General features: G+C 41.0%; 1 protein-coding gene across 1 annotated transcript in view; it reads right to left on the bottom strand.

The window, feature by feature from the left end:
* Positions 1 to 12094, bottom strand: part of brf1a (BRF1 RNA polymerase III transcription initiation factor subunit a) — a 113945-nt gene that overhangs the window by 86948 nt on the left and 14903 nt on the right. The window contains exons 4-5 of the mRNA XM_036150535.1: positions 11197 to 11370; positions 6676 to 6707 (exon numbers count right to left, since the gene is read on the bottom strand). Of these exons, the coding sequence (XP_036006428.1) occupies positions 6676 to 6707; positions 11197 to 11370 (206 nt within the window). The remainder of the gene's footprint in view (positions 1 to 6675; positions 6708 to 11196; positions 11371 to 12094) is intronic.

Raw genomic sequence — 12094 nt, 5'->3', positions numbered from 1 at the left:
CTCCCCCTGAATTCTAAAGATGGACAGGCCAGAGGGGGAGACAAGGGGGGCATCAGCATCCCCCTAATTTGGTTACAGACAACGAAGTAGCAGTCCGATTCTGACCAATGTGGAGATTAAAACATTTGGAGGTGTTGACAGGAAGAATGAGAGGCTTGTTTTGCTGGGGGAGGAGAGGAGAATGCTGGGCTTGTCTCTAAACGGTCCTACTGAGGAACATGTTCAGTTCATTGGCTTTGTCCAGACTATCAATCGACCCGATCCCCTTTCTGCTTGAAGCCTTGGATTGACTTCATTCCTGACCACTCTTATATTGTTTAGCTGGAGCTTGCTCTTTAGGTTCTTGCTGTTTCTAGTCTTAACTTTAAGTTGCAGGTTTGCGTGGCTAAATTCCCTGTCTCCCTTTCTGAAGTGTATTTTTTGTTATTACGTAGCTATATATACAGATAATCCAGTGACTGGAATAAAACAATTGAAATAATAACACCAACCAACATAAAAAAAAAAAAGTAACTTCTCTAAATTTTCTATACTATCCAATTTAAAAATGCAATATCTGGTGAGAAATAAATTAGGAAAGCCCTATATTTAGTACCACAAATACAAGCAGCTACAATCACACAGGTGTATCACATCTGCTGTGTACAATTGGATGGTGGTTACTCTGCATTTTAAAGGATGTTTTCCCCATTTAAACCGCAGCCAATTAGTTTGATGTCCGTCTGACTGCTGAAGAGAGACTGAACTGAGAATGGAAGGGGAGAAGAGACGTCCAGAAAGAAGAATTAGTCTGCTAAGACATCTCAAGATGGCAAAAGCAGCTATTCTACTATCCCAAAAAAAAAAAAAAAAAATCAAGTCTATTACCACATTTAAAAACAACCAAAACGGTCATCAATGGACCTATAGCAGCCTCTTTTTACTGTTGACTTGACAGTGAATGCCAAAGAGACTATAGATTTAATGTTCATTAGAGGTGTCCAGGGAAAACTATAAAAACCTGATCTTTAGTTTAGTTTGCCAGTGAGAACACAGACAAAGTTCAGTAATTCTGGAATAATTTTGCTTGGACTCGTCTAAAATTGAATTAAGACATCAAAACAGAGGGCTTGTTTGGTTTAATCCTCAGTGGTTTGGAGTTTTTTTTTTTTAACCTAAAACCAAATGTTTGCCAAAGTTCATTTGAAAACGGACTACTAAAGTTCACCAGGAATTTAGGCGAAATGTTTCCACAGGGGGCAAGCTTCAAATATGAAAAAAAATACAAACTCCAAGGAAGGAGGGAGGGAAAGACACAAAGATGTAGAAGAAGGGGAGGTAGGAGAAATATTTAGAATATGGTATAAGGCATTATATCTGTAAATACAAATATTGTCTTTGCTATTATTTTGTTTTTCCATACTACTGCTAAGCCTGGTAAAATACTAATCTCATATTCCAGATTTTCCAGACTGCACAACAAACCATTTTGTAGAGTAAAACCAGGTAATTCTTTGGTTTTACTTGCAATTGAATCACTTTCTTCACCAGAGGAAAACAAACATTTGTCCTCACTCTGATTGTGAATAAATTAGGGGATCAAAGACTTTCTTTGAAACTTTCTGGATCTGATGAGCAGCCTAAACTGAAAGAGGATTTGTAGTAGGAAGAGTTTTGTGGGTGGATGTGGGCGAAGCCAAGAGGGGCATTAGAATCGTCTACATTGGATCCTCCCATCACAGATGTTTCATTGTATTTCAGCCTACTGCCCGTCCAGAAGGCTCTGCAGTAAATTCGACCCCCAAACCCACCCTCTTTTGATGTGAAAGGACACACTGATGGATACTATTGAATAACAAAGGCACAGGGCCACACATCTATTATCTTCTCCCAGAGTTAACCCAACATTAAAACTTGGGGGGGTTCGGGGCTGGAATCTGAAGCAGAAGGCAGCAAACGCTACAGAATCAGGTCGCGACCTCGAGTAAAAGCGCCGTCATTCCTTCAGACACACTCCGCTCAGACCTCCTGGTGCTGAATGAGGGCCAGGCCTGCAGGGCAGACAGACGGATGGACTCTCACACTCGGCACCCTACGGAGTCAGGGCGACATATTCTCCCTTTGGTTTTCTAGGAACTAGATTCCAGCAAGGAATTACTAATCAACAATGGCAGCAGAACAAGTGCTGTCAGGAGATTAAAATGTGTCTCATCACAATTCTTGGCATAAAACATCTAGAATTTACTCTTGAGGATAAAATAATCCAGACTGATGTGTACCAACCTTTTAAGAACAAGGACCTTATAAAAGTGTACTTTATCAACTTCCTATGTTGGTTCTTTCCGTTATTCAAGTGATGAAGCTGGCTTCCAGCTTAGTCAGTCCTGACTGGACATAAGCAGGTTGGAAAATGTAAAAATACCGAGTGAACACGCACGGCATAAAGCACGACCAGGGAACCCTGAAAACTGCATTCTTTGGTGGAGATGATGTTACGTGAATCAGTTTTATCTTTTGTCTTTACTGCTTTAAAAAAAAAAAAAAGCAAAAAAAAAAAAAAAAGCCCTAAGACAAGCTCACGTTTGTATAAAACTAAAAAACGGAAGAAAATTAAATACATTTTAAACTAAAATAGTTGGGAGTTTCACAAAAACTTTATGGATTTTAAATATTTACATTTTGAGCTGTATATCTATTTTTTATTATTAATGCCCAGAGGTATTTATACAGATTTTTACAGATCTTACTTCCTCTTTAATTTGAAAAGACAGAATTATTAGACAAGAGGATAAAAGTAGAGGGTTTTTTTTGGACAGTTTAAAAAAAAAAAAGGGAAGAAAAACTTAAAATTCAACTAAAATTAGTCATGCTCCTTTTATTTCATTAAGAAGGAGAGGATAGAATAATTTGTTCCTCTAAAGGGGCCTTTGGCCTAAAGGAATTAAGAACCGCTGGCCAAAATAAAAAAATGTAGTATGGAGGAAAGCCAGAAATGCATCTTAATGCTGACAGCGTCCTGCTGTGGTGATGCTTTCCTTCATCAGCAACAAAGAAGCTGGTCAAAGCTGATTGAAAGATGGATGGAACTAAAGACACGCTTTCAAATCTATTAAACCCCAAAACTAAGGCTTTGCGTCTCGTTAAACAAATGCTCAGCAAATGTCTCGTCATTTCACACTTTTGCTCTACTTTGTGTTGATTTATCACAAGCTCTGAGTAAATGCACTGGAGTTTGTGGTGAGAGATCTAGCCATCTCATCATCTAGAGATGTCTTTGCACAGCAACAGGGACAGCCGTTCTAATGAATGCAGAACGCGCCTCACAGAAGACAGAACCGAAGACAGCTGATAGTTTAAGGCATTTTTCATTCATCATTCAAATAATGTAAGAAATATCAAGGGGCTTGGGTGTGGATCCACTAAATACACATGTAGAGGAACATAACTGACCCACAGCTGGCCAAACACCCAGCATTAAAGAACCCCCCCCCCCCCCAACCCTCACCACAAAAACACCTACCCTCATACCAGGGTGTGCATTGTGGGGGAGGGGCAGCCAGCTACTGCAGGACAGCTGGGAGCCTAAAAATAAAAGCTCCTGACCAGCTGTGACTCAAAGAAATGCCCCACCATGACCACCACACCCTCCACTCACTGCAAATCGGCTGCCATTAAATATGTAGACTAATGGAGGTTTCTAAATTTATACACACACACAGGACTCGGGTTTAACTGCACAGAACAGGCGTGAGGCCGAGTGGGGAGGAAAAGCTGCTTTTAGACGAGCTCTAGAGAGACGTTAGGAGCCATTTTCTGGAGTTTCTGAACCATGGTTGGCCATCAAAGTAAAAAGTGAGGCTTAGTCTGTCTTTAAACTTAGTAACACTGATTTGTTTTCCCCAGGTAATCGGTAAAATCTCTCTCACACATAGCTTGTTAGCATAGTAAAAAATATTATATAGACAAAGGAAAATTAAAACCACGATATAAGTACAGTGCTCCCTCACATAACCTCTGTGACAAATGGAGGAATTATCAAGTCAAACTAATTTTATCATTGAAGATAACCTGAGTGAAAAAGTAATTGAGCCCTTTGGTAAATCACGAGCTAATCAATTTACCATTTAAAAAAAAAAAAAGCTTAGTTTAATATTGAAAGCCACACCCAGACTTCTCAACAGAACTTGTCCGACAACACCAAGTTGGCAGAAGGATTTCAACCAGCAACACATCATGACCCAGTCTGAAGAAATTCAACAACAGACAGGACGGGGTCGTTGACATCCATCTGTTTGGAAAGACTTAAAGCCTACCTCTAAGGTTTTGGTTGTCGAGAGAAACCCAGTGAGAGCCATTACACATAAATGGAAAAAATACTGGGCAATAGGAACCTTTCTAACTAGTAGCTGGCCTGCTGATGACATCAATATCCAAGAGAACACAGACAACTCCTTTAGGAGGTCACAGAAGATCCGAAGTAATACGGGCATTACTTGCCTCAGGTAAGGTTTAGAGTTCATGATTGTTCAAGTGGAGGAGTTTAAGTATCTCAGGGTCTTGTTCACAAATGAGGGAAAAATGGAACAGGTGGAAAGATGGAGCGGGAGATTGACAGGCGGATTGGTGCAGCGTCTGCAGTGAAGCGGGCGCTGTACCAGTCTGTTGTGGTGCAGAGAGAGCTGAGTCAAAAGGCGAAGCTCTCGATTTATCGGTCGATTTGAACTCTTTGAAGGGGCCGGAGTTTGGTGATGGAGCGTGCCTGAGTCTGCGTTTGTGATTGGTTGGGAGGATGTAGTGGCTAATATTAATCCACATGGCTAAAATGCAAAAGGAAGGAAAACGTGTTCAATTGTACTGTTTTTTTTAACCCTTTTTATCTATCATCGATATAGGTCTATCGATCAATATATATCATAATAGAATCATTGCCCAGCCCTATTTCCAATTTAAGAAAGACAGGGAAAATATGGCATCCACTGAGGAACTCTGAGAACACAAAGGCACCGCCTGAACACATCCTGATGACTTCCAAGACGTCTGGGAAGATATTATGTGAACTGACAGGTCAAAGGTTTTTCAGTGTGTGTCCTGTTATACCTGGGGTCAAACTGAGGGCATTTCAGACAATAAACATCATTATGTAATCATCATTAAAGCTATAGTTGGTAATTCTGTTAAAAAAAAAACTATCATACTGGGTAAAAGTCATTATTCTATCAATACATTATGTATGCAGAACAAGGTATTAAAAAAAAAAAAAAAAAAAAAAAAATCTCTGTGGGAGCTGCCAGCCTGTAACAACTAACCAATCCCTGCTCTTCATACCAAAAAGCAGGGATTGGTTAGTTTTGTTCCTGCCATCATCCTCCTCTGTCCCTCAAGTTCCGGAGGAATCATCTATTGGTTGTCATTGTGACGCGCTCACGTAACGCCAGTGTGCCTAAACATTCTTTTTTAGTTTCCGCTTCCTGGCTGCGCATGCACATGTCTAGTGTTCATGTATCCAGTTGGGTTAGCGGCTAGGTTAGCAGTTAGCATTGGGGTTAGCCGTTCATTGTAGCTCCGCTGCTCTCACCATATACTTTTAACATGGCCGAGAGTCACAAGAAGCAAACCATGTCTATGTTTATGAGAAGAAGAGGAAGGCCTCAGTAGAAATAAATAAGACCAGAGGGTATTTGGCAGATCTTTTTTCCATGCAATCTGGTGTGGGTCAGCAAGTAGACTAGTAAAACATGAAGAACAGGAGTACCATGAAGACCTGGGTTGGGAACCACTGTACAAGTGGGGCTTGGAGGTTTTGCCCGTAAACAGGAATAAGATGAATAGGACAGTGGTCAGAGAGCCTTATAACTTCATGGGAGAAAGCGCAGTAGCCATAGCCTCGTGAGACCATCCTGATCTCGCGAGCTTTCAAGGTTTCACTCGCAGATCAGTCTGTTAAAGAAAATTTGGAGCCGTTCACCAAACGAACGTCCAATCAGCGTTGGCTTTGAGGCGGGTTGAGGTGTGACGCAACGGGAAGCGCGACAGTTCAGTCTAAAGAACATGGCGGCTTCAGCCGATGAAACTAGCGTTAGCGTGGCTATCGAGCAAGTTTTATCGGAATTACAGAGTATTTCTTTGCTGAGCTAACAAGCCTTTACCTGCAGCAGCAAGAGCAGCTTGGCTTGTGGTTGTGTTTTCGTCGTCGCTCGTAACAGAGCGACGACGAATCTGATTGGTTCATTTGGCCCGTCTATCACCAACATAGGCCAATCAGCTAACCAGTATTTTCGCCCCTTCCCAAAATTACTTCAACGGAAGGTTTCCAGATGGATATGCGGAGCAAATCTATCTGGCGGAGTCAGGTAACAGTAGCCATCCTTTACTTCCAAAATACAGACAGTATGTCAAGTGTCCCACCAGAGACACAAAACACACTGGACCTCTGCTACAACGTTAGAGTTAAAGTTTATTAAAGCAGGTAAACAGTTACCGCAATCACTAGTGGTGACGCAAACTTCAGGTTTATCGGGTAAATTACATTTCCCATAGGGCCAGATTGTTCTGGACGGCTTTTTTTCCCCACATAATAGATGAAATCTGAACCGTGTGTTTATAGGTATCTTTGCTTTATAGAAAACTGCGTGAAACATCTGACAAAAACATCTTTAAGGGTGCAAATAGATTTCCACAGTAGTACTGATAACGTACCTGCAGGATGTCACTGAGATCCAGCAGCATGTCTGAGGAAAAAGGTCAAGGCAAACAAGGTGGAAGGTAGGAACACAGAAAGGTTGAGCACAAAGAAAAAAGGACTCCGAGCGCTTGTTCTCACGCCACTTTCATATAACCCGATCATTCTCCTTAAGGAAGAGCCCCTAATGGATGGATGAAAAGTCACCAGTGTTACTTCCCCTGCCCCAAACAGATTAGACCTATTAAATTTTTTTTTTAAATTAAATAAAATCGCTGTAGAGTTAAAGAAAAAATACTTGCAGCACATCTCCCATTCTAAATGGATGAACTAGAGCCACGTTACAGGAGGAAGCTGGAATTGGATGCACAACCTTCCAATTGCAAGATGACGGCTCTACCCACTGAACCACAGTCATGCAATCCTGACAATGATTCTGGACACAGCGGCGGGTCTTTAACAGAGTGGTTGAAAAAGAAAAGTGTCAAAGTAAAACCAGCCAAAGTCCATAAAACTGATACAAAAGCTGTGGTGGCACCTTAAGGGAGCCGTTTAGTTAATTGAACATCTTAGGTAAAGATGAAACGGGAGAGTTTCACTGAAATTGTTCCTCTTGTTATGAATGTCTAGTTGTTCTGTGAAATCTGTGATTAGTTTTAATTTCTATGGTATAAAAAAGCCACAGTAAATAATATTCCACACGTGTTTCACTAAAACAAACACAAAGGACACTGCTTTTGTCAAATCAGCCTCTGGACATCTTATCCTCCTATGCTCATCTGGCTCAGACATTTGGTTGCCGTGGTTACGGTGTCTCCGTGGCGACAGGTGCACCTGTCTCCAGGGTGTCAGGCTGGATTAACGAGGCTCCGCTGAAATGGGCCTCACAATAGAATTAGCAGCAGTGCAGATGAAATGGAAAAGATCATCCCAGCACACGCCACCTGGAGATTAACAACCGCCTGGCACATCAAAAACACATCTGGGTCCCCTGGGAGGGGGGAAAAAAAATACCTGCATCTTTCTTTTAAGCACCAGGAAGGACATCAGATGCGATTGGATGGGTGGTGTATTTGCAGATGTTTGTCATGGTGTCAGGTGAAAATCTTACAGGTAGATTATACCAAGCATATTTTCTTCCATTATCAATTCACAACGTTACTCTACACACACATTACAGACGACAACACCAACGCCTAGTTCTTTAAGAACCTGTTTTGTTGGGAGGAAAAGTCTTTCATTGTAACTTCAAGGAAAAAATAACTAGTCCTTCTACACAAACCGCCTTCAAATCATCAAGTTTCAAGGGGTCCATTTCATGCTCTGATTTTCAGCTCTTTCAATAGTTGGATAAATCAAACACACCTAGAGGGTCCTCAAAACCCCTCATTCCACTTTCCCAGTCTACTTCCTTGATTTTCTCACAACAGGCTCAAAGTTTTAATGTTGTGTGTGGACTCCAAGAGCAATGCTGAGCCATCTTTGTTACATCTGAGCACCAGTCACAGTCTCATGCCACAACAAATCCCCCCACGTTTCATCTTACCAGAGAGCTCAATGGCAGTCTGTGGAAATTATCTGAATCACCAAATAAAAAACACAGTTGGGATGAAAATGCGTTGCTTGGACAAATGGGTTTCTATTTGTAACTTTTCACAAAGATTACCAAAAATGTTAGTGACTCTGCAGACTTGCTGCTCTACTTGCAAGCAGTCCCAATCCTACGTAGGACTAAAAGGTTCAGATTTAGAACCAGGTCCCAGCAACCTGCTGCTGCTCAGCAGCTATTTCCTCCCATAGAAAAGCACCCTTGCATCCCAGTTCAGTTAGATTAAATTTCTGTATAATGGTGGGCAATTCTGCATTGCTTAGCCACTTTCAGTAACCGGGCTGACCTCTCACTGAGGGCGTTTATAGAAGCAGCTTATAGAGATGCTGCTGCCCTGCACTAAAAATATTAAGACTAATTATCAAGTCAGATTAGCAAGAAGCTTATTCATCAAGCCTTTTTCAGGTATTGGCTGAAAATGGCTAAAAGCTGGAGCTGTAGTTACAATGAAATGAAACAAGGGCCGGAAGGACTAACGTGAAAAAGAGAGCTCCATCTCTGTGCATAATCTGTCCGCAGTCTAAAAACGGATTTATCTTCCACATTATGTTACGCGTTTCTCTGCCATCGGAGCTCATTAAATTCAACTGCAGGTAAGACAGATGCCGCCTCCTCCTCCTCCTCCTTTGGTTTTTGTCCTGATCATCTCTACAACATCACCCAGCTGTGGAAAAGGAAGAGAGCGCAGCTATTTTTACCACGGCCTTACCCCAGAAGACACGCATGAACCGATACGCCCGTGGAAACATACCCACACAAACAGAAGCTGAGTCAACAATGCAGCAGAGAGGCTTCACACGGCCTGCTCCCCTCTTTCATTAGGAAAACGTACCGGGTTTGTTCTGTGCAGCAGTTACATAACCCAATCATCCTCCCAGGCAAGGCACATTAGGAGTGAACCGACAATGGCTGGCTGAGCACCGTAGTTGATGACAAGTAGAGAACTCCAGAATCTGTCATTCACCAGAAATAAACCAATACATCTTAAATTCAGATCAGAATCCAAACAAACATTAAATGGAATCCTTCTTGAAATAAGTACATCTGCCTAACTTATCCACTGCTAAAGCCAACATGTCAGACATTTCATTTACAGTAAATGAACTTCATGAAGTGCTTCTTAAAAATACCCAACAGCAATTCACCTGGACCTGAAAGATTTCCGGCAGAAGTCACTTTCCCATATTGTCACAACTCTATAATGTTACAATCTAAATAAAATCTACAGTAATTCTACAGTACCACCACAGCTGAATCCAGCTGGAATAACAACAGCACGTCTGAAACCAAAAAGAAGACCCGATGCACTCTTCTAGCTACCGACCGCTCTCCTTGACAAACAGATCTGAAAATCACAGTCAGCAGAATGACCAGAAGCCTAACTTATTGCATTTCAGAGGAGGTGAGGACACAAAAAATAAATAAATCAGGTTATCCGTTATAAATTGCTTGTTTAAATTATCTGCACGGGGCAGCCAAGGTTTACAGAGCATGAACATTTACAACTTGGCACGTCATCACAGCTGGTCCTCCACTGAGTTATGTAGACCTCAGCATCCAATCAAAACCGGCTCTCACCAAGTTCAGGTTCTTAAACTTATCTCTGTATACAAATACCTGGCCTCCTTCACAATCCCTTCTCTTTCATAGGTCCCTTTAATAAGGAAATTAATAAGCTCAAAGTGAAATTGCTTTACAACAGTGTCCTGGGATTTACAGCAGCCTTCCTGTTCATCTTAACATACTGGAACATATGGATATTTAAAGTCAACCATAACAATGTAGAAATGTTAAAGGGCTAACCTAAAAAAACTTAACATTCTGTGTAACATGCAATAAAAACGCCATTTCTGGTGAATAAACTACTTTTCCAATTTTATTCCTACGTAAAATGATAAAACAACAAACAGGCAGACAGGATTTGCAATTCAGTATTTTTTAAAGGAGTTTTGATGCGTTTAAACTGCAGACATTTAGTTCTGCTCCTGACTGGTAAAGTGGGGGTGAACTTAACGGTAGAGAGATTGTAGAGTCTCTGAAGGGCTTCAAAATGTTGAAATCGGCCCTTCCACTATACAGAACACCGTCCACAAGTTAAGGATATAAAAAAAAACAGTAACATGTCCAAGTTTGGCTCAGTAAACGAGTTGACCTTTAAAGCAAGATGCTAGAAAGAGTATCCAGTCACTTTAACATTTCATCATGGGACCTACAGCAGTCTATTACTGCTGCACACCAAGCTGGACACGCTAGGAACACGTCAAACAACTCCCAGCTGGAACACAGCTGGATGTCCTGACTTTTTTCTCAAAAGTCTTTCTTTGTTCTTTTAAATAAGTAACAATGCACATTTTTACCTGTAATTTACAGGCAGAAATGTGTTTAAAATACAAAGTAACTGAACATGTCTTAAAGAACTAGATGTTTATTCGAGTGTGTGAATTATTTTCACATAGTTGTATACGTACACTTCATCCCATTGCTTACGCATTGGGAAATTGTTCATAAAGCCCCCCAGAGTCTAAAACAAAATTACATGTTGCAAAGGTTTTAAAACCCAGACATTTAAACATTGAACTCCTCCAGCCAGGAGCTCTAAAAACAGAAGCGTGCGGTGACCTTGAGCATCGTACAGAAGGACTTGGTATTGACGCATCGTTGTCTGCACATATTTGACCAGGTTAGGATTGATGAAAAAGCTTATTGTGTATGCGTGTAGTTTGTCGTCATTTCTCTTGTCCAAATTTCCAACATTGTCTCAATTACCAAGAACAGTTGCATGGAAACAAATAATCACAAAACTGTGACAACATCACAGTCAGAAACCACAAATGACACCTTTGTGTGCTTTTTGGATCACTGAATATTCTCCCCTGTGCAAAACAAACGTGATTAAAACAGCCATCAGAGATCTTTACAGAAAGGATACGTGGCGTTCCCTCTGTGCGGCACACTAGGTAGAGACAGGCGGCCATGACATGGGAGGACTTGCGGCCTCGTGTCAGGCTTTTATTGAGGGCCATCTTGTAGAAGTTGAAGGCCGTGTCCAAGCAGTGCTGGCTCATTTGAAGCTGGTGGCCCAGGGTGTTGATGTGTTGTTTAGCTGAAGACACAAAAGAATAGAATAGAATAAAAAAAAAAAAAAAAAAACAGGTAATTTAGACCAGATTTTAATAAGAGAGGCAGGAGGAGGAAAGCAAAAGGTTAAGGAGAGCAGAGGAAATACATTTTGGAGATGTAGGAATTACCTGTACAACAGGTCTTAAATATATTGTCATCACATTAATCCATGTGCAAAATTCATATTGCAAAGGACAGTTTGGGCAGCAATAATTGTTGGCTAAAATATTCTAATTGTACTAATTAGCATTTTACATGCCAGTGTAATATGAAGCCAGCTGAAAAGTTTAGGGCTACAGATGCCAACACCAGACACAACTTTCTTCAAACTGCTAAAGGTCATCTAGTGACAGAAGCACAGGTGAGAGAGGAAAGAAGGAAATAGGGAGATATCTTAACCAACAATCACTGCAATATGTACTAATGTTATAACTGTGCAGCCTTACCATAGGAAAATGATAAGATTCACGTGATTATTGTTAAATTTAGTTTGTTTCTCCAACAAAACTTAGCAGCTGAAGAATAAAGTCTTTTTGATGATTTTGCCAGCAGCGTGGCAGCACACTGACAGACTTGGTTTAGTATTGTGCTTGGAAATGTTCCAACAATTTTATGAGCAAACAATGATTTAAAGACTAAAGCTGACTAAAGTGATACCTTATTGAAGCTTACACCTGCAACGTTGGCTAGAATGAAATGTGAATTCA

Source organism: Fundulus heteroclitus, chromosome 19, assembly GCF_011125445.2.
Source record: "Fundulus heteroclitus isolate FHET01 chromosome 19, MU-UCD_Fhet_4.1, whole genome shotgun sequence".
NCBI lineage: Eukaryota > Metazoa > Chordata > Actinopteri > Cyprinodontiformes > Fundulidae > Fundulus > Fundulus heteroclitus.
Note: the sequence above shows the minus strand (reverse complement) of the source record. Positions and strands in the feature narration are given on the sequence as shown.